This window comes from Merops nubicus, unplaced genomic scaffold (genome assembly GCF_000691845.1).
Source record: "Merops nubicus isolate BGI_N331 unplaced genomic scaffold, ASM69184v1 scaffold10901, whole genome shotgun sequence".
Taxonomy (NCBI): Eukaryota; Metazoa; Chordata; class Aves; order Coraciiformes; family Meropidae; genus Merops; species Merops nubicus.
In genome coordinates this window covers 3,298-27,062 of record NW_008586247.1, presented here as the reverse complement: position 1 = coordinate 27,062, position 23,765 = coordinate 3,298, and the positions used below count along the sequence as shown (strand labels likewise).

At 42.0% G+C, this 23,765-nt stretch overlaps 1 protein-coding gene across 1 annotated transcript in view; it reads right to left on the bottom strand.

Moving 5' to 3' along the window:
• The window catches only part of LOC103780889 (mitogen-activated protein kinase kinase kinase MLT-like), a gene marked incomplete at its 5' end in the record, with an annotated part of 33,792 nt that extends 10,965 nt beyond the window's left edge, over positions 1 to 22,827 (bottom strand). Inside the window, 6 exon segments of the mRNA XM_008948588.1 lie at positions 7,891 to 7,983; positions 8,987 to 9,049; positions 10,178 to 10,317; positions 10,432 to 10,462; positions 11,363 to 11,407; positions 22,692 to 22,827. Coding sequence (XP_008946836.1) covers positions 7,891 to 7,983; positions 8,987 to 9,049; positions 10,178 to 10,317; positions 10,432 to 10,462; positions 11,363 to 11,407; positions 22,692 to 22,827 — 508 coding nt within the window.
• Between the last annotated feature and the right edge of the window lie 938 nt (positions 22,828 to 23,765).

The window sequence follows — 23,765 nt, the reverse complement described above, 5'->3', positions numbered from 1 at the left end:
TAATAACCTCTTGTAGGGTGTATAGGTTGCAGGGTCTGGAACTAAGAATGTTTTAATCTCTTCAGCAAAACAATATCTCATAATGATGTACAGGACTATTGCTGCACTGATGAAGAATCATACATAATTCAGCACCTTTCACTTGGCACCACTGTGATATCCTCATTAGCAGTGGCTCACAGTGGCTGTCAGATGGTGTCCATGCGAATGCAGGCATTATATTGTCTTTGAGATGTGCAGCTGCTTCCATGACACTGCCAGTATATAAAAACATGACGCCAGTTTGTTTTATTTAGTGCTAAACCTTCCAGTTTGTAAAAACAAGGCTGACACAGAGCCTGACATGAGGCAGTGAAAATAATTAGCTCTCATTTTCTCAGCCTCCTATTTCCTTCTCCCCGCTGTGTTCTCTTTCCACTAAACCACCACATGTCAGTCGAAATGGGAGGCAATTAGTGGGCTCATTTCAGTCCCCACAACTGTGCTGAAAAGAAAGTATTTATGATGGCACAATGAACAGCTGAAAGATTAAATAACATTTGCCTTTTGAAAAGAAAATGACTTCTAGCTAAATGGGCAATTTTTGATTATTCTCAAACAAGCTTAGAGAAGTTGGTTTTTAAAATACAAGAAAGGAAAATGAGTCATTTTTAGGTGAAAGAATCAAATAAAACTTGACACAGTAATGCAAATAACTGATGTTTTATTGCAAAATATGTAAATGTGTTATACCCTTAACAATGGCTGGTGTCTTAGGTCAGGGCAGGCTGTTGCCAGCCAGGCTCCAGTGAGAGAAGGTGGCTCCACCGCCGGTTTTGTTTCAGCTGTGCAGGCAGAAAAAAACAGGGGCGGAGGAGAGGCCTTCCTAGAGAGATGGTCTTAAAACGTACAGAAACAAAGCGAGCAAAAGATATATTTATGTTATCAGTTGCCTGGGTGCCTCCTCCGAGAGCCAGAGCCCTTACTCCTCCCCAAGGCAACAGGCACCGACTGGCTGGAGTTCCACCGGGAGAAGCAGGAGGCCTTGTCAACACCCGTGCAGCCCACCCGATGGTACCAGGGCTGTCTCTCTGTCCTCTGACAGGGCCTTTCTTTGGCACCCAGCGCTGTGCCGCTCTGTGCCGCCACGGAGGGGAACGCAATGGTGCGCACCGGGCACTGGCGCCTACTGACCGCTGGTGCCCCAGCAAGAACTGGGTGCGGCAGCTGAGACCGAGGGCTCTGCGGTAGCAGTGGTCCTGAGCACGGCCACCCTTGCCATGTGATCAGAAGCAGGTGGGGGTTGCTGGAGTCGCAGGCATCACCATCCACATGAGCAGCCTGCTTCTGACAGGAGGATTGCAACAGCAGGAGCGTGAAGAACACGAGTCCGTTCCCTGAGGGCTGTGTGGGTGCTCTCCTGTGCTGTCTGAGCCAGCCCTGTCCTCTGGTGGCACTTCCCATAGACCACTCATATGAACAAGCTGCTGAAGCCATGCAGGCACCGTGCCCATCAATGGTGGGGTGGTACATGGCGGCTACAGCTTACACATGGGGACCTGCAGCCCTGTGGGGCATCAGCTGCAGGGACAAGGGTGTGCAGGAGCTCAGGAAAGGCATGGCAGGCCATGGGATATGTCCAGTGCATGCTGGGGACAGAGGCTCCTCTTCCAGGTTTTTTTCTGGAGAGGACATTCCAAGCCTACAGACCACTGGAAACCTGTCTGTGATTCTGCAGGTGCATCCGTCACTGATGCTGTACACATGAGAGATAACACATGAAAGGCAGCAACTTAATTCAGAGTGGTAAAGGTGTAAAAATAAAGCTTGAGGTTAAAAAGCATAGAAAGCCAAGTGAGCAAAATTACCTAGCCATAAAGTCTGCATTCTTCAGGAATGGCAATTCCTGTCTCTTCAGGATTATGGAATCATTTCTGATGGGAATCCCTGGCTCAGCACTGTCTGCACAATGATTTTAAAAGGTGTTGGCTTGAGTTTGACCTGAGTTACACATGGATGCTACAGCTGGATCAATCCCAGTGCAGGTCATGGGGCTATGCCAGCTGCACCTCATGTAAAAACAACGTGTGATCCAGAAAAGCCTCTTTGAAAGAAAATACAAGTTGTTCAGATCACCTGCACTAAATCTCTAACACCCTTCCACTGATCCATCTCCTCAGTACACTACACTAACCAGTTCTTAGTGGTGCTGGTTATACTTAAATGTGACTGTGGATTTATTTTGCAGCTTAGGGAACTTTTCTTTTTTCCTTCACAAAGCATTTACCCCTTTACTGACTACTTATTAGAATCTATGAAAATGGCACAGAAACACAGCTACTCTAATTCTTTGCATTAACTATTAGCCTTTAAAGATGTAATTAAAGAGAGAGATTTATAAGATGGGGTTTTGAGATAATGTTGAAAAACCCCACCTTAGAAAGTCAAAGTACTTGCAAGTATCTTGCAAAGGAAGGGTTATATAAAACTAATTCCTTTGCCAGCTTTACTTACTGAAGTGGCTTAAAATACCTACAGAGTATGGGGAACAGGCATGACCGAAACACTTTGAACTTGGAATTTTAAATTCTAGTTCTCGGCCCTTGCTTTATTTTTTTGCCACATTTGTAATGTGAGGAGTACCTTACACGGCAAATTAAACTGCTGATGTTATATCACATCTGTCTGAACCAGGAATTATTTTTAAGAACATAAAGAAAGGTTTTATGAGTGTTCATGTAGTGGGAGGATGGAGAGGAAGAAGCAGCAGAAACAGTCTCAAGCAGTTGTTAAACTGCATTCCAGTTACAGCACCATTTCAGTACTGTTTTGTCTGGTGCTGCCCGCATTTTGCCAGCCTGGGTTTCTCCACATGAAGAGTCCTCACAGCGTCTCTCTAAAGTAGCCTTAATATTATATTCACTTTTGCACTACACATTTAAATAATAACATTAAAATATATCCCAGTTTGGATATTCAAGGCTAGAAAATAGGTTCACACAGTTAGCAGATGTTTTTGAAGAGGCTCTGCTCCTTACCTCGTCAAATGGAGGGAAAGGTAACTGGTGAAAAATAAGGCAAAATGGTGAGCCAACATCAAGGCTTTGCATTTGGATATAGGTCAGATTGTGCCACACTCAGTAAAAAATGAAAAAATTCAAAGGCATGGTGAAACCTGCCCTTTTGAGGACCAAAACTAAAGAATGCATCAACAGGAGACAAAAAGCCTGTGAACCATCCTTCTTAAGGGGTTGGGTGATTCATCAGTGTGGAGCTGACACAGCTCAGACACCTTTCCATGATTGGGAAATTTTAATGAGCCACCCAAGATGAGAAAGCTATTGAAAATTCCCTCTGCAGTTCTGCGAGTCAGCTCAAGCCACAACTGCCAGGGTTTGTTTTTTTCCCTTCTTTGGTATCTTGGAGCTAATTGGTGCCCCCCATTTTTTTTTTTTTTAAATTATTATTTGTGGGAAAAAATAATGTAAAATGTCTAAATCTATCACCTCTCCGCTCAGTGAGTATACTGTGTACTGAGTTAAATGGTCATTAAATGGAAGTGAATGGAAGTAACCACATAAACTACAAGAGCTGGAAAAGAAACCTCTAAAAGCCAGGTTAGCTTTGCAGTGCTCACTCCTGATGCATTCAGAGAGCACAAAGGTCAGTTGAGCTTTAATCACCTCCCAGGGTGCAGCTAAAGAGGGTTGGAAACTGTAATAAAATAACTGCATCTCTCAGCTGGTGAAACCCAACATAATCTCAGTAGAAGATCATGGAATCCTCGAATGGTTTGGGTTGGAAGGGACCTTAAAGATTATCAAGTTCCACTCCTTCTGCCAGAGGCAGGGACACCTTCCACCAGGCTAGGCTGCAAAAGGCCCCATCCAATCTGGTCTTGAACACTCCGGTGATAGAGCATCCACAACTTCCATGAACAACCTGTTCTAGTGTCTCACCACCCTCATAGTGAAGAACTTCTTCCTTACATCTAATTGAAATCTACCCTCTTCCAGTTTGAAGCCATGACCCCTCATCTTATCACTACAAGCCTTTGTAAAAAAGTCCCTCCCTGGCCTTCTTGGCCTCTTCAGATACTGGAAGAGCTGCAATAAGGTCTCCCCAGAGCCTTCTCTTCTCTAGGTGGAACACCACCAACTCTTTCAGCATGTCCTCATAGGAGAGGTTCCAGCCCCCTGATCATTTTTGTGGCCCTCCTCTGGCCCTGCTCCAACAGGTCCACATCCATCTTGTGTTGGGGACTCCAGAGCTGGACACAGTACTCCAGGTGGGGTCTCATGAGAACAGACTAGAGGGGCAGAATCCCCTCCCTTGAGCTGCTGGCCACGCTTCTTTTGATACAACCCAGGATACGGTTGGCTTTCTGGGCCGCACTCACACGCTCTTGGCTCATGTTGGACTTTTCATCAAACCGCACGCCCAAGTCTTTCACCTCAGGACTGCTCTCAATCCACAGTCTGCCCAGCCTGTATTTGCGCTTAGGATTGCCCTGACCCAGGTGCAGGACCTTGCACTTGGCCTTGTTGAACTTCATGATGCTGGCATGGGCCCACCTCTCAAGACTGTCAAGGTCCTTCTGGACGGCCTCCCTTCCCTCCAGTGTGTTGTCCGCAAACTTGCTGAGGGTGCAGTTGATCCCACAGTCCGTGTTGCTGACAAAGATGTTAAACAGCACTGGTCTCAGTACGGATCCCTGAGGAACACCACTCGTCACCGGTCTCCACTTGGACATCAAGATGTTGACTGCAACTCTTTGAATGTGACCATTCAGCCAAGCCGTTATCCACCAAGTGGTCCCCCCATCAAATCCATGTCTTTCCAACTTAGAGACCAGGATGTCCTGTGGGACAGCGTCGAACGCTTTGCTCAAGTCTATGTAGATGATGCAGTTTAAATTAGGTAACGAATCTGAGGCTGGTAAAGTTGCATACTGGGAAGTCAACCTGTCATGTGGTGTACAGACAAGGTTGAACATTCAAGTACCATCCTGAAGTGCACTCATCAGGATCCTTGCTAAAAGGTACTGCTTATGGAGAAGGTGTACTGGCTGTGCTGACAGGGCTCAGTGTAGTGCTAGGGAGAGGACACCAGTGCCCCAAGGGATCATCTTCACACACAAGATGGTGCTGTGCTCTGACCAGCCAAGCACGTCTGAATTAACCTGAACCCCTCAAATGGTTTCTGGGTCCTGGACCAGCTCAGCCAGCATGTGTATGCCCTGGGGCACTGCAGTACGTCACGCTGCACACCAAGGCTGAGCCCACACCAGAAGCTGAGTTTAGATCAAGAGCATCCTTTTGTCCCACACGTTCATCCTGTCCCACGCTTTGTCTGAGCCACCTCCAAGCACAGGGACAGGCTTGCTTCCAGGTGCAACTACACCAGCAGATGCACTACAGTAACTAATGGGAACTCAGCCCAGGAGACCAGTGCAGAGCCAGCCTGAGGTAAAAGCTCCCAGCGTGACCTGTTCCACTGTACAGAGCCCCCCAGCTGAGCCTAATAACCTCCCCTGACATACAAAGGTCTAGCAGTCTACACATCACTTGGGGAACACACGTTCTCAGCTCATAACCCAGATTTATTGCCTCTTTTTCCTCATGACTAAAACAGGAGAAATGCTTCCTAGCAAGGCAGCCAGTTATAGGAACTGATTAGTGTAAAGTTCCTTTGAGAAATTTATTTTTCAACTGATGTAGGCCAGCTTTCTAGCCTGAAGATGGTGGAACGTACAATCTCAAGTGCTTCTGCTGACCCAGATTTTACAGGAACAGGCACCACTCTTTTACAAAAATGGGACAGTAAAAGAAGTTTAAACCCTTCAATCCTAGTTTACCCACTATCTTCAATACATTTTGGAACAAATCTGGATGGCAGAAGTAGCTGGCTTAAAGCCGCCTGTAGGGGAGCTAGAAGATTGTATGCAGGGATTTTCAAAGAAACAAACTAGCCAAACTTTCTATATTGTATGTATCTTACCAGTCTTTGTTAATGTTATGTTTAATGCAAATTACCTTGGTCACGTTTGCCCTAGCACCCTGTCCAAAAGCTCAGTAAATCTACTCCTTCCAGTCCACTTTTTAAAACTGGCTTGGCTGCAACATCTTTAAAGGCAGGTATGAGTTTATAAGCAGACCTTGCACAAAAGCTTCCAGCCCAAACAAACTCAGGTGACAAATTACGCATCGCCTGGAACAGCATCAGGGACGCAGGTTGGATGCCAGGGAGGGCATGCCTAGCACGCACCCATGGCTGTGGAGGGAATAGCTTCCTTAGGAAGCGGCCTGAGAGCACACAGAGTAGAGGGAAGGCAGGACCAAAACCAAAGGGTCCTCAGTGGGCACATCAGCAACCTGCAAAGGACACATCAGCCCTACACAGACCCATTGAACTAGCCCTGTCCTCTTGTAAACAATTCAGCTTCTGTCCAATAGACTCTGGCACACTGTCTCATTTGCAAATTTTGCCATCACAGCTAAAATATCTGCTTGTCCTCAAACAGTAGGCATTAGTGCAACCTGAAGGGGAGGCTGCCCAGCTCTGTGCACTACAGCTCACAAGCCACATTGGAACTGGAAGGGAGATAGGAGCTATTTCATGGACTTTTAGTTCCTTGTAGAGTGGCACATGGGAGAGAAAGATGCATATCTACAAAAAAGCAGCTGTACAGCATCATAAGCTACATGCATTCAAGAACACTGAGACAGTCTAAGTAATTCACATAGTGATAAAGAAGATTTTTGTAGTAAAAAAAAGTGCTTAGGATAAAAGAAACAAACAAAAAAGGAAATCTCCAGACAAAAAGCAAAAAGCTTTTTCAAATTGATGAAATGATTTCAGTACGAGTCCAAGTTCCTACTAAGTACAAAACTAAATGCCTTCTCTGCAAGCACCACCAAGTACAGAAATCAAGAGACTTCGGCAAACAATATGCCCTGAAAGCAAAGCAGTCAGATAACACAAGATGAAAGTCAACCACCCACAAGTTTAGGGTGGACACACAATGCAGATTTGTCAAACACAAAAGGCAACAACTCCTGCTGTCACAACCCCTGACTCTAACTCAGAAATGCTTTGCACATACATGATTAATTCTAAAACCCTTGAACTCAGAGTCCATAGCAGGCTGGATAAAGAAAACAAAAAGCATGGGACAAACCTCACTCTCCAGAAAAGACAATGTGGTGGAAATGCTTTGCTGGAACATCTGGAGTCATCAATGCTCCCATTACACAGGGCATAACGAGAGGTCCTTGAACCAGCTCAGCTTGGAGCTGAGGTTTGATTAGGATGTGGCATGCTGATAATTGCCTTTCCCCAGCCGCTGCACAGTACTTTTGCCATCTGCAATGTGCTGCACCTACCACTCCCTCCCTACCCAGTACCACAAGTGAACAGAGTTGCCACCAGGACCAGTCCCATCCTCCCCAGCCAGCAGGCATGCATATCACGTATTTTCCAAACTCCTCTTGGCTGCATAAAAAGACACCAACTTTCTGTGAGGCAAAAGTCTGTCCACTAACATCAGGCATGCAGCACTGTTGAAATGTGAATGGGGCTTTTCGCATAAATGACTTGTTAGTTCACATCCATTGCGATAAAAGGAACAAAGTGAAAGCCTGAACTATTAAAATTTGTGTTAAAAAAATTGTTCCCGAGGAATCAAAAGCTTTCAGTAAAGGCTTTCTGTGCCACTCTTTTCTTCCTCACCTGCTCTGGGGTATGGTCCTCATCGCTGATACAACCCCATTTGCCACCTGGACATTTGGTCAGCACTCTCCAAAACAAGAGGAATTCTTACAGCAAATTATCTTTTTGTGTCCAGAAGATACTAGACCTTCTGGGTAGTGACTGTTAACCAAACCAACCAATCTAGTGTTCCCAGCTTACCTTTGGACCATTTCCTGGCTTCAAGTGATAACCAAAAACCAGTTCAAGATTCACTACTTTCTCTATGTTTTCTTCGGCTCCACCTGCAGAATCCTGCAAAAAGAAAGAGGTGAGACTTCACTCCCACCACAACCCCCTGCAAGACAGGAGCAAGGCCTCTGAGTGGCAGAAACTATAAGCCTTTCAGAGGCTGCAAGTCTGGAAGGCAGCAGGAAAGAGCCATCACTTCGCCCCAGTCACACCACTCCAAAAGGGGCCAGGTCCTCTGCAGGGATTTACGGCATGCATGGATGGCCCCTGGGAGATGCTGCACGATTCCTGCTCCTGGCCAAGCTGCTCGGGCACAGCACGGTGCCACGGAAAGCACTGTGACAGCCACTGACACTGGAATTGCAGCTGGCATGGCAGCAAAGCCCCAACTTTCATTTTCCCCTTCAGGGAACAGAGTTTCACTGTATGTAAATTCACTTCAAGTAGATTTCACTCTATAGCTGTGCAATAAATAATGACTACAAAAGCTACTTCAGGCTTCGGAGTCTAAAATAGCTTGATTAGCTCATTGAATTAAACCAGGCAAATATCTGCTCTGGCAACCCTGCGGTTCCCAAATGCTTTTGCCTTTTTGCATTGCTCTTGTTACTGATATCAGACAACCAACAGGTCAATGCAAGGGTGAGCAGACATTACAAAACATCCTTCTTTTCTGTAACCTTAGCAAACTGCGGAACGAGGAGCTCCTTCTGGGCCATGGGTCTGACACTCTTTGCTGGTGAGCAGGCAGCAACACCAGTTCAGAGGAATGTCTTAAGCATACCTTCTGATTGATGACAGCAAAGGAATCACATCCGGTAGTCTTTTAATTTAATACTACCAGTTTCACAATAAAAACTTAGCACATCCTTGAAAACAATTTTTATTATGCTATTACTTGTTCTGAAGTGACCCATTGCTGCTGTTGACCCTCCACATTTGTCACAACTCTCTGCAGGAACTGTTGCTTCCCCCTCTCACAAACGGTAGGGAAGTTGAGACATGAGAACAGTAACACACACATACCAATGTGAGAAGCACTTCTCATATAAACAATGAAACTTGCCTTAATTAATGGTGGAAAATGAAACAGATTTAGGTAGTCATGGGTTAACTTCTCAATAGCAGTCTAGAAAAAAAAAATCAACAAAATTAGATATGAGTTATTCAGTATCTCATTGCAAATGAAAAACTGCACCGTGTTTTCCGTTGTGGATACATTAGGGCATGTGAAAAGAGGTTAAAATACAGCCCTGTTTTGGAAACTGTCACGGTAGATTCGCATTCAGAATCAGATGTGCTTAATCAGAGAAAGAGATGTTTAGGGGGTTGTTTTGGTTGGTTTTATTTACGCTCAATCAACCCAGGAAGCTGATGAAAATCTTTCATTTTGGGCATTATTGACTTTATTAAGTTTCAGTAATTTTCCCTGTAGGAAATGTAAATGAAATATACCAGTAATGGTGTGTGGCATGGAAAAAATGGCTGATGAGCAAAAGGGGAATAAATCTGCGTGACTTATGAAGCTAAATTTGCAGGACTAGCAATTAGGATACAAGTGTGTCTTTACTAGTAAATTGTGGTGTAAAATCATTTGAGATCAAACAGAATTATAGACGGTGCTTTTAGAGAAATCCTTTTCCAAAGCTGACTGCCAGGAAACTGAACTCTCTACTGTGGCTACAGTATTAATACTGTTACTGCTGTCATGATCACAGTTTCCTGACCATAGTTTTCTTAACTTATTACAAATATTAGACATTTAAAACACTGTGAAACAAAGCTTAAGAAGCAAAGCAAAGTTGAGAAGTTCAGAGATTTCAGTTAAAACAATTGTTTTCATATCTGCTACTCCCTCAACTAAAGAGAAATCTTTGGGGAGAACTCTCTCTGAAGATGTCCAGAGCTTTCTGCTGGGAGAAAGGCCCTCCAAGGCAAATTTTTAGCATTACTAATAGTCCAGCCCCCAAGAAAATCAAGAACTGCAGAGAAGTATAAAGATCACAGCATGTTTTCATGACTCATAAAATGCTCTGGTTGCTTTAGGTTCTAGATCAATACAAACCAGTAACTGTTGTTGGTTTTTGTTTGGTTGGTGGTTTTTTGTTGTTGTTGGTTTTGGTTTTGTTTTGTTTTTATAACACATACATTCTCAGTTTAGCTTTATAACTTTTTCGTTAACACCACTGAAAACCCACAGACTCCTTAATATTCACACTACAACCCATCGCAACATTCAACATACACTGTTAAATACCTTTAAATGGATGATGTGTCCCCTGGAAACAATTCCCATGTCCTTTAAATCCTCCTCTTCTAGAAGAAGCAGTCGTTTCCCAGTGATATGATGTTCCTTAAACAAGCTAGCGTACACAATCATTTCACCAGAAGCATCACCTTGAGATAAGAGAGGTTATCCAGAAATCTACAGAGTGCTTTATTCGAGGGAGAAAAAGATGAGCAAAGATATTCATAAATGTGAATATGAAGGTACAAGTCAATGACTTTTACCTTTTCTAGTAAGTTGTTGCATCCAGAAAAACTGAAAAAAAAAAAAAGGAATCAGTCTTGAAGTTCACATTATCAAAATTTTATATTTGTTCTTTGGGGTTTTTATTTGAAACAAAATTTAAAACTATTTGTAACTGTAGGTTAAAGGACTCATGATTCACCAACACAAGCAACTACTTTTATTTAGCTTTTTAAAACTCTTCTGTTTTGCAGCCACCTTCCTCAGATTATTATTAGGAAGAACAGAAATGACCAAAGAAGCAGTTTAGCGATCTGTCACATGCTAAAAGGGCTGAAGTTAAGGAGCCAGGACTACTATGGATTTTGCACTTGCTTACCAGACAGTCCTTTAGTAAAAGTTAGCTAAACAATCCCATGATGTGGGGTTTGTGTGATGACACACAAGGAGAGTGCTTAGATGGGACATTAAATCACTATGACACATCACTATGCTAGAGAGAAATAATTTACATTTCTTTTTTAGCCTTTTAATTGAATAAAAAGGTAAGAAAGACTCAATGCCACTACTTTATGTGAAAGAACGATTCCATACCCCTTAAGACTCCCTTAATTTTCTTTCAGTTAATTGCCATCCTGGTTGCACGTGGTGGGATGAAACCTTCTGGACAGGTCTTGCTTAGACAGGTCTTGGGGCACTCCAACATTTAATGCCCTCCTGGCTGCTGACAGCTCCCAGCACAAATAATTTTCTGGACACTGGAGAATGTGGCTGTTTTATGAGGGTCACTCAAGTCCTTAATTTACACATGGTCACTTTAAAGTTTTTCTGGGACACAAGTTTCACTAAACAAATAGCAGTAAAATCTCACATATATGTTCTGATCTGGCCTTCCCTCCCTCCATATCCGCTGTAATTTGTCAGGAGAGCTCCAGCAGCATAACACTGGCCACATTAACACAAAATACTCACCACATCTTCTTCGGTCCATGCACAAATATCAAAGGATGGCAGCAACTGTATAAGAGATACGAATTGAGAAGAAAATCGTCTGACCATTTTTCCCGCCTCCACCCAAATTTTACTCTGGTGACCTATTTCATTCAGCTCCTTTTCCCCTGCAGAGGGCAGGACTTTAGGCTGCAAGTCTTGTACTGACCAACTACACCCTTGGATTCGTACAGACCAACTAAAACCTTGGATTCACACTGATCACAAGCTGGCTCCAAGAGCACAGTGGAGGTGCTAAATGGATCCCATTACTTTATGTTGATAAAATTATCAGCAACTCTCCAGCAGAAACAATTTAGGAACCAAAAGTAAACCATCTGATGGCGCAGGACTCTCCAGGTGCCCCTCCTCTGGGCTCTGACACTATGGAAAGGCTTTGGCTTTTGCTATGGCTTTGGTACCACCTGATTTCTGCAATGAAAGTAATGCTGTGATTATTGCCCTCTCCTGAATGATGGGCATCTTCTGCAAAAGGGAGGAAAACTGTCATGAGATAGTAATGAAAGCAGAATTTAGAGTCAGGCCACTGTGGCTAGTCTTACTGTATAGGCAAGCCTCTTTTGTTTTCTGCCAATGCTTCGTAGCTGCTCCCCTGAGGCTGGCAGAGCACAGCCCTTCCCACAGCCTCCTCCAGTGCTGGAGCCCAGGCAGGGCATGCTTTGTGGTACACAAGATGGTGTTAGCTTTTCAAGCACAAGGATACCACAGAGGAAGCACAGGAGAATGGCTGCATTAAGTGAAATTCTGGGATGATTTGAAAACTGACACAGAAGACGATGTCCCTCAACTGCCGACTGCTGTTTTACTCATTGAAGCACGTATAGATCCCAAGCTTCACCTTCCTGCTTTTACCTGGCTAAGGATTAACTTTAATTGGTATGCATGTGTTTGGAATGCCAGCGTATCCCAAAGGCTCCGTGCAGTGACGTAAGTTGCAAACTTTTTCAAGGTATACAACACTGACTTATGAGAGACTCAGCTTGGTTACCCACCAGTCCCCAAGGCTTTGTTACCAGAAGGCTGCAACACTCACAGGCTCTCCAGCTCCCACTCACAGGCCACCCACACCCCCCAATCATGCACTCACCCATACCTGTCTCAAGCTGAACAACTGAACCCCAGGGCACAGTTGCCCATCATGTGCCTGAGCACTTCCCTGGCTCTCCAGACACCAGACCAGGTATAGTGAAATTCATCCACAACTTTCAGCCATCACTCTGAAACACCCTTTGCATCATCCACATGAAAATCCCATTGAAGGACTTCTGCCTCCATATGTGTGACATTGAGGACTCCACATATCCTCTTCCTCCTCCTCCTCCACAAAACCCTGCTGGGCACAAACCATCCATGAGATCAGCTGAAGCCACCTCTGTGAGGAGGACCTTGCAGGCCCTCAAAGCCATCCCTTTGACCACTGCTTCCCCAGAAGGCCAAAGCCAATGGCATCAGGGTGAAGTGGCAGAAGGGAAGATGTGTTTGTCAGAGAAAAGACACAATCTTGACATTTTCTCTCTACTACAGCATACTTCTAGCCAACCTTCTCAACCTGCCTGCTGTTAGTCAGGCATTACCTATGCTAACAGCTACCTGCAGCCTAGGCAGGACACTGTAGGGCAAAAGTAGTGATGGGAGCAACACCTGAGCACAAGGGAGGGCACGGGGCAATCATAAACATTCTTAGGAAGGCTCACGCCTTTTGTAGGTACAAATAGTCAAACCGGATGGTACTGTGGAAGGAGCCTGGTACAATAATTTGTACAACTGAATTATTTACTGCAGAAGTCCAATATTGCATTTCTAGTTGCGCAGTGGATTTTTTCAGCTTTCCCCATGCTTAAATATAATCAGTGGCAGAGTACGTTCTGTACTATTTCAATTATAAAAAAATAAAAAATGGAAGAATAAAGGAGAAATATCACACAGTGATTAATACAAAAAGCAACTTAAACCAGCAGACAATAAGGAACCTTTTCAAACACTAGTATTTTACACAGGGACACAGATGCATAAAATTTACTGTCAAAATGTTTATTGCAAAATAGACGTTTGGAACAAAGAGAAGCAAAGGAAAAAGATCACATCAAAAAGTTTATGACACCAATTGAGGAAATTGAATACATTGCATGATTTCTTTTTTGTTTGTTTGCTTTGGTTTTATACAGGAAAATCAAATCCACAGTGTGAATAAAACAAGACATCATATGTCAAGTGCAATAAAGAGAATAATTGACGCTGCAAGGTTTTACCACACAGAAGTGTAACATCCATGTTCCACACAAATGATATATTCAGTTTACAGCACAAGAGTTTTGGCACAGGCATTGCGCTCAGCTTTGCTTTTTTCAGAAAGGAAAACAAAGTTTTCTAACACTGTGAAAATTCTTTCTATTCAAATTTCATTGGTTCACACTTGAAGTGTAAGTAGCATTGACTCCTAGTACTCAGTACAAAATGTTTTCAGTAGTGCAAAAGCAAGAAATGCAGTGGACTATATCTGACTTTGAAAGGCATATGAATATTTAGCACGCTATAAAATGTTTAACAAAGTTGTTGGTTCTACAGTTTTAAAATTAAATCCTCACACATCAGAAACCTCTGTGCAGATTTTACAGTGTACACTAAGTCGAAGTCTGGAGGAAAAGGGAAAAGTATCTCCTCCAGATTCCTACCAGTGCATTTTTAGGGCTGTGAAAATTACTAAATGAACTTATTTTTCTACCTGAACATTCTACCTAGGACTGTAGTTAAAACCTCTGTCAAGTTAGAGATCTTATTAAAAACCTGTAAAAGTTGCCTGATTACAGAAAAAGGAACTACAGTACTAAAGACACAGCAACACTGCTGAATACTTAACAGCTGTATGCACACTATGAATTTAGTGCTACTGCTGATAGCAAAACAAATCATTTTTGCATCAAATATTTAACTCAGAATAAGCATTTTAAAACCCAGAAGGAAACAGGATCAACATCTAACAAAAACACTGGGACAATAAACAAACATCAAGTCAAGAACATGACTGTGCGACAAGGAGCTGCGCCAGACATCATCTCCTGGAAGCGCTTCCCATCTAGAGGGGACAAGCTCCCCATCAGGCAGCACACAGCTGGCTGGGGATCGAGCACTCCTACACACCATACCTTAAGACACGTTCTACTCCAAGGAATTCCTGGTGTCATTGTCACAAAAAAGTCTAGATCAAAAGTTTTCCTCCATTAATGCCCCCCTTCCATTCTTTCCCCACCGCTGAAGGAAAAGAAAGGGAGTTGGACATCCTGTCTTGGTCCCAGCTCACCCTGTACCTTTAAGCAAGCCAAAAGCCAATTCTCGCCATTCTCCTCTCAGGCCATTTACCCATGTAAGTCAACTTTGGCAATACAACAGCCTAGTAAAAAGAAGTAGTTCAGGCCAGGTTCTTACCTTTCCCCTCCATCAAGTGCAGCAGTATTATTTTACTGCAGACAGCTCTGAGGCTTTACAGATGGTAGAGAAAAGTGGGATTCCAAAAGGCCTGGTGTGGACTAGTGGGCTGAGAGGTGCACAAGGCATGGGAATGCTTTTGGTGACTTTGCTCACAGCCCAGAGAAGCCAGAGAATCACATTTTGGGTTTGGTTAATGCTGTCATAAGCTGACACACTATGTGGCTGTGGGCTGTTCTGGAGATCTATATACCCTGGTGATGACACAGGTAGAAGACAGACTCAATTGCACTGCAGGATAAAATCAGGTGTGGAAGATTAAATACTCTGGCCTCCTCCAACCAACACACCTGCTCACCAGAGCCACTTTGAAAAGCTTTATCTAGGGAGAAGCAAATCAGAGGCAGAAATGACACATCTTGCGTCTCACATACAATTTTTGGCTTGTAAACTGGAGGCATCCGGTATGAGAATCATCACGGGAAAGTAAAAATACAATCAATACCATTATTTTTTTAATAAGTATAGCAAATATGCTAAGTACAACAATATCTCAGGGGAACTGCATCAGAAGAGTTTGTCATGTTACCACCTTCTCTAAGATTCAGAGACCACCTTTGCTACTTTGAACACACAGGTATGTTTTACAAGAGTTTTAATTTTTCCTTAATAGAGCTAACTTTTACAACGTATGGGGAAAGAAAGGGGAAGGGGCGGGGGGGCGAATCCATCTTTGGTTCATTAAAAAATACTGGAACTAAGTAGTGGTAATTCCCATGAGCATGCTACCAAATGATGATGATATATTGCTGAATTAAGTTACATGCCTGGGTAAGCACAAAACCTTGACAACAGACTTAAATCTTGTGATTTTGTAACTGTGAAACCCTGTGTCATACTACTTAAGGACTACTTTTACTTCTGGAAAGATTAAGAAGTGGATTTACAAATTCAGTTAAAACCCATGCAAATATAAATGTGCATGAAGTGTTCTGAGATTGTCAGATGCTAAAAAAGTGCAAAACATCAATGCTAGGGAGAGATTTGGGGTTTTTTTGTTTGTTTTATACTAAGTGTATCGAATCAAATTTCATTTTCAGCTGAAGCTGTACAACCTTACACTGCTTGAGTGGCACAGTAATTTATGCACAGTGACGCATATCTTAAGATATAAAGTGAACATACTAAATTACACAAATCCATCAAGTTTTCCTGGGTGCAAAGAGGCAGTTACAAAAACAGTATTATTGCTGTGGGCCTCAGCAATGCAGACTTCCAAAACCAGTACAAATCTGCACTGGAAACAGCCTATTTGCTCTTCTTTCCATTTAATTATTTGCCCTTCAATGTCCCTTTTTCTCCCTAAAATCAGGTTGCTTTGATGGACCTCAGAAGCCATTCCTACCAAAGCCATTCCTTGCCAAAGAAGCAAGTTTCTCCTTGGGATACTCCGTAAACTTACTACATCATTTACAATGTAATTCTGTCATGAAAAAAGCTTCAAGAAAGTTAACTTCAAGTCAATAATTTTGCAACTGTTAGGGAGAAGGTGGAATGTGGAATGACATGCTACAGAAATAAAGCATCTTGGAGGGTCTAATTCTGTGCAAACTGCATGGAGCAGGCTAGCTTAAAGTGCAGCACTCCCTGCCTTCCAGGTTACCAGACTAGTGCTGATGCTTAAGGATAAAACAACTCTCTCTCATAACTCAAAGAGATGTCCACTCGTCACTCTGGAAAAACTCCATCAAAAAACTTTCTCCTTTGTTGAGTGAACATGTAATGATTGCAGGCTTGCTATTATCTAATGTATCCATTTTTATGTAAGCTATCCACAAAACCACTCCCTATAATATGCCTTTTAACAGGCAAGCCTATAATTAAAGAAGCCACTCAAAACCAGAAGTTTTCATAAAAGAAACCTCTCCTGCAACTGAGAAATCGAAGTTTTGAAGGCTTATTCCCACTACCACTGAACTAGACAGTAATGTTTTTCTTTCGAAATGCTGCCTTTCTTCCTGGCAAATATTTTCCAACATCTTCTTTTCTAACGTGCATTTGTGTTTGCACTGGCTTCCCTTCCTCCTTCTGCATCACCACTAAAGGGGTCACCAGGAGAAATGTACTCGCTGCTCTCAACGTAAGTGCCCGGCAGGCATGTTACTGCAGCAGATTGTGACAGACTGAGTTTTATGGTAAGTCACAACAGCAGTGGCAATACTTAAAAGCAATTTAACTGCCAAAAACAGGTATGCAGAGACTAATAAATATTCTTTACGTTACTACCATCACGGAGAATGTCACATAAGCCCCATTAGTAGGGCCCAAGCTGAAATGTCACCATGGCTTCTCTCTGTCCTTCCATAAGGGTAGCACACAGTTTAGGAGACAGAATCAAAATTTATTAACACAAATTTTTACTCTTGGGTACAAGAGTAAGTCATCAAAGTTAATGAGTTTTCCTGGATTTATATCAACGTAACTGAAAATTAGCTTCTGGATCACAATATCTGGTAATAGATGCAGAGTTCTGATTGCAGTTTGCTTTGCTAGAGTGGATCATATACACATGCACGTACATCGGGGGAAAAAAAGAATATTTATACAAATCATGTAGTAACAGGGACTATCTGACTATCTGGATTCTGCTGCTATTCATTTTTCAAACTGTGTATTTAACCCTTCGCTTCCCATTAACCAAGCTTCTCGCTTCTCTCCTCCTAGAAACTTATTTGTGACTTCCCACAATGCCACCACAGCAAACCCCTTCACTGCAACAGTAAGAAAGAATAGATTGTAGAGAATAGCAGATGTGGAAGCACAAGTATTTTCTTATTATTGACAACCAAAGGGTAAAGGAAATTACCAAAAAAAAAAAAAACCCAAAAAACCAAAACCAAACAAACACACAACAGAAAAGAAAAATCTGAAGTACGTTAATGGCATTGAAGTTTCTCCCAGTGTTTTCAGATCTTAAGTTTATCAAGCCATAGTTTCTGTAATCAGGCATCAAGAATTATAGATATAATCACGGTTCTTAAAAGAATAATAACAGTCTCAATTAGTCTGGAAAGTTTAGTTCCATATTTCATCAAAGCAGAAATAGGTCAATGCAATCTAAACAAAAACAACATGTCTTTCTGCACACAAATACACTCACAGCCTGGAAAACTTTTTTTTCTTTTACAGGATTTAAACAGACCGAACTTACTTTATTGCTTTGCTTTGCTTAAAACCAATTTCAGGGTTAATTCTATAACTGAATTTATTCGCTGCTATCATCTGTGTTATCAAAATAATCATCATCATCATCATCTGACCAGTCAAATTCACTGAAACCCAAAGCCATGTTGATTTTCTTTCCTTTTCTCATAGAGGTGGTTTTAGAAGAATTCTTTTTGGCTTGCATGTTTATCTGCATTCCAGAATGCAGGACAGATCCTGCTTGGTTCAGAGAGAAGATATCCCCAAAGCCCGTCATCATCAAGGCCTTCAGACTTTGGTTCATGCCAGCTACCTCCCCGTTACTTGTTGCTGTGATCTGACATGACATCTCTGCACTCTTTGATTCCTCTGTTTTAGATTCAAAGTAAGACTCCTCAGACATTCTTGCAGCAAGAGGTAAGAAAAACTATTTAAAGGAGGAAAGGACAGAGCAAAAGTAAAAGTTAGAACCAATTTAAAAATCAAGGAAAAAGACACCACCAGATTAGTTGGCAATCAACAGAAAGCACAACAATTAGTGAATCTAAACATGGAGATCAAGTAAGAATTCATTAAACCAGTCAGCTTCATTGTGGGGTCACTGTTCTTAAACCAAAGCACAAAATCACTGAATCGCATGGCAAGAACCACAGGTAGCAGAGCTTTCACGAGAAAAGAAGGTTCAAACTCTTCAATCCTTCATTTGTACAGCATAAAACAGACTGTGACATTTCTCAGCCAAGTGGACTAGATCCCAAGGCAATGCAGGTACAACGGAAGTCTGAGTGAGTTGCTTAATTGAACCTTTCAGGATTGAAGAATAAATGACGTTAAGATCACAGAACCCAAACAAGCTCCCGAAGTCTGATGCGCAAGTAGCAGCCCTCTAAATGTCAGAAACACCAGCAGCAGTACTATTTGTGCAAAGACTGGTTTGGCGTGTACGGTGCTCAGAAGGAGAGGAAGGGGCTACCCTGCGACAGCCACAATCAGAAATGAACCTCTCACCAGTGCAAAGGACACCTGAACCAGCCTTCAGCCCACACCAGCACCTTGCTTCTGGAAGCTGCCCCATGGAGGAGCAGACAGGGGAAGAGAGGCTATTTGGTCAGCTTCTTCAGGGTATCAGTACGTGTCTGCCATTTGGTTGTACATCACATTAAAGCTCTAATGACAATCTTCACCTACAGCTAATGGCATTTTCCTGATCCAGTCTGTTTGTATTAACAAATGAAACATGCTCCTTCCAGCTCAATAATGATTAATGCCTCTTGACAGTGGTTGGCCTAGTAACCTGTGAAACATGCTTGCCTGTCCTCCACAGAGAGTATAAACTCAGGAGTTCCATCTCAAATTAAGCTACCTACTAAAGCAACAGCAAAGAAGCAGTGTGTGAACACTTGAACTGGCCTTTCTTTCCAAAGCTGTCTGCAAAAATACCGGCCCAAAATTCATTGCTTTCCACATCTTTTTTAACTTAACCAGAAAACTGACTAAGGGGTCAGCAGCAGTTGGTTACAATTGGTTGATTATGATGATGTCCTGGTCTGTAGCACAGGAGGCTTTAAGGCCAGGCTGCTCAAAAAGTGCCCATTTCTTGGCAAAACCACTTACACTGACAAATTGTCAATCATTAAAAATGACAATATCTGTCTTTTGTTTTACTCAAGTTTTCCCTACTTACACAGGCTTTCTATTTGCGTTGTGTTTAACAAAAGTTAGTGATCATGGTTAAGAAACAAAAATAAAGCTGGGGAGATGAGGTGCCCTAAATACGTTTCATGTGTCTTACACCTAAGTGACAAAATAATCTGCAGCTAGCCTGTACAGGAAAAAACAACTACATCATCACCAGAGCATTACTCAGATCAAGGACACCAAAAACTCCTACTGATAAAGAGAGGGAATATTTTAAAAACAAGATCTAGCCACAGAAATGAGCCACCCAGCACACACAATTCAGTGCCAGGTAGTTCTTCTGTCTACTGGAGTTTTAGTCACTTTGGATGCATGGAAAGGCACCCCCTGGTACATGTGAAGAATTGCCTATAAAAATCTACAAAGACACAAAAGAGCTTTCCTCCAGAACATGTTTCTGGGTCAGCGTTTATGTAATGCCTGCTAGTGGAAAAGCTGCAAATGGGCTCTAACTGTGGCTCATTTTACTTTCTCCACATTCTGCCATCTTGTTTTCTGGAGAACTTAGGAGCTCTTGGTCTTTGGTGTTGCACTGCATATGATAACTATCATGAAGAGACTGGCTGAGATTCCCTAATCTCTATTCAAGCCACTGTTCTCATAAAATGACCACCTGCAGGTGCAGAGCACATAGGCCAGTATTTGGATTTCTTGTCTGGCTCACTGTCTTCCTCCAAATATGAGCTTCAGCTTAGCTACATACACTCCCTTCTTAAAGTTAGGTCCTCCTTCAGAAGTCTCTCATTTTATTACAGCCATGGATACACTTCACTTCTCCAAAAAGCTGCAGATTCCCTTTTGCAAGAAGCTCTTGGAGATCTGCACAAAGGGAATTCGCAGAGATCAGACTCAAAGCTGTCTGTTTCACAAGAGACAGCAGAAACAGGGTCAAAAGAAGAGCAAGGAGCGAGACTACTTTCACAGAAGTGTTTCTATAGATTGGACCCATCCTTCTCTTACACTGATGTGTGTAAAGCTATATTTTATTCTTTGCAGCAGGAGTAGCCTGCCACTCATAGCCAGCTACCTACCATGCAGGATGAAGCTTCTACTAACCCTAAAACACTGTGGAATCAAGTGGTAGAGAGAGCTTCTCTGTTCTCTTTTAATTTGGTTTGGGTTCCTCCTCCTGCACACCATTTTAATAGCATCTGCTGGCCTCTGGTCTTTGCTGCAGAGCAAAACAAAGAAGTGACTGCAGAGCATAAAGCAGGGATGACAGTACCAGCTAAGACACCACAAGGCCTAGTGTAGTGTTGGTGAAGAACCAGGTATAAGCCTAGTGGGCACCCTAAGCTGTGCTACTACCTCTGGTTAACGTATCTTTACTACTGTTTTCACTGTCAAGGTAGCTTAAAAATGCGCAGTGCACCTTCCTGTTGCAATCTTCCAGTTTGATACTGCTAAGTAGACATACTCTGAACCAAGGGATGCAGAGACACTTCTCTCAAAGGATTAGAGCTTGCAGCAGAATGCCCGGGGATATTTTGAAAATGATTTACAGCAATGAATTTAAAATACAACTGTATTTGTAAACAGTGCTCTGTAGAACTTCGTTAGCTACCATAAAAACAATGCTGCTTGAACAAGCCAATTTTTGTCAGTAAGTCTTTTGTTTTTTTCAACAACAAAGCTTTTGTTAAAGCTGTTCTGTGCAACCGTTCACTAAAAGTCTACGGCAAAAACAAACCTCTGTTTCTCTGTTAGAAGAAAATGAATTTAAATGCAATAGGAAGAGTTTGGTTAATGTTATGCAGAAAGGCAGTTCATGCTTAGCACAACAGGCCTTAGCACATTGCTTTATTCTTTCAGCATTACCATCTCTAAGTGAAAAGTAGAAGACATAAGCAAGTACAGCATAAAAAACCCTAGGGCCTTGCTTGTGAAAAGATTTGCTCGTTAAGGCTGTGTCTCATGCTGTGCTCAGGATAGATGAGGGCCCACAACTTGGCTACTGCAAGTTTGCAAGCATTAAAGCAGGCATACAGATATCTACTGAGAACATACAGTATATCTGCACATAGGAAAATGTTCATTCATCACGATTTCATCACTGCAAGGTCACAGCTGGGACACGGATGCAACTTTATTCAAACAATAGCAATAAACTATGTTTTAAAAACAAGTGGTATGTAAATTATCTGCCTGGAATCAAGGTCATAAGTAGGAAAAAGTCGTGCATAAGAAAAATCGTATGTTACTGCAATCTCAATTTGGTATTTGTTTTGGCTAGTGCTTTAAAAACAAGGAGGTAATGTGGTATTTTTCTTAACATATCGTAATATGTCTCAGCCATGCACTAACCCTGTGGTCCTCCCTCTGCCAATCAGTAAAAACCTTTATATTTTGTTAAGAAACGCAAGATAATCCAAGGAAGTTTTTTATGTTCAATTTATTAATAGAAATGTGGCAATCCTAACAGCTAATAACTGGCCAGTGCAAGTCTGTTAAGTATAATGTTGAACAAAGCCCTAGATTAACACTTCAAATTTTGACCCCCTTTTTCACAGCATGGCAATTTGCTGCTTCTTAAAGAAAGAGAACAGAATGAAAAAAAGTCTACATAGGTTTCTCGAGCCACCTTCTGCAAGAAACAAATTATTCTTCCATTTAACACCAAATCCTGCATCCATTAAAGTCAACAACTTTCTAGTCAAAAAATGAATTTATAGAATGCAATCAACTTTTAAAGCTGAGAACTATAATTAAAACTATGGGAAACTACTTAAATGCCCATGGCACAATATGAACTATCAGCGTTATCGGATATCTAACGTATTAGATGAAATTTTAAAAAGTCTTACCGTTATTTGCAGTTATGTAATAAAATAAGACTTTAATTGGACCAAAGGAACAACTAAATAAAACAAGGGCACTAATTCCTCGGCCTATCTTTAGATTTAAATAGACAAAGCTCCAAATACTTTCTGAGGTGAGATGAAAGGTTGAATTATTGTCTACTTACAGGAGTATTGGACTGTTCGGTTAGTTTCTGCTCCCACATCCTCAAACGTCGCTCCCGTTCCTTTAATTCCTGCTCTTTAAAGCTCAGATCACGCTCCAGTTTCTTTAGTCTCTCTAAGGTTGCTTCAATTTCACATCTGCACGGAGACAATTTGTTACATCTTGTCTTTTCCTGACAGATATAAATTGTTCGTAATTCCCACTTGAGTGTTAATTAAATGTGAAAGGCTGAAAAGTACAATACTAACTCAAGCAGTTCATTTAATTACTAAATGCAAAGCCTTTCAAAGCTTTATGAAGGACTGGAAATGTTTATACTTGAGAATAACCATAACACCTTCTGTTGAAGAAAAATAACATTTAAAGGAGTAAAATGCCATATAATAACAACATTTTTTAAACTAAAATGCTATCTTTTCCCTCAACATCATGAAACATGATCTTATCCATAAAGAAACTGCATTAGGAACTGGTAACAGGACTATCATTGGCAACACCATACAGGCAGTCTAAGAAGCCCATGTGCCTGTCTTTGTAACTTGGCTATTTGGACTTCTACTCAAAATAGACAGAAGCAGCACTGGGTTTTTTTCTACTTCCCACTTACTTTCCTGTTTGTCTAGGTGAAGATATAAGAGCAAGAATATAAACCATGACATGACCCAGCCCTGCAAATGGCTACAAATAATAGAAGGATTTTACTTTCTTCTGCTTCTCACCATACATGCAAAGGTGTGAAAAGTAAGAAAGGCAGGAATTGAAGGCAGTACCCTAAGGAGCTTCACATTCTCTCTTTATTGGGTGGCACTGCAGATGCCTCATCCCTTAACAAAGCAGTTTCCTTTGACATGCTTCCTGGTGGACAGTATCTTTTAAACACATGAACTGAACTGCTTTTGGAAAACAGTAATGAGTTTTGTGCTACAAATGCACAGGTCTATGCTAGAAGGTACAGAAAAATAATTCTGCCACTAAATGCAGCCATGTTTTTTTGCTTCCAGGATAACCAAAGAAGAACCTACAATTTGCATCAGAAGTTGTATTTGCATTTAACAAACCATTTCTGTGATTGTTT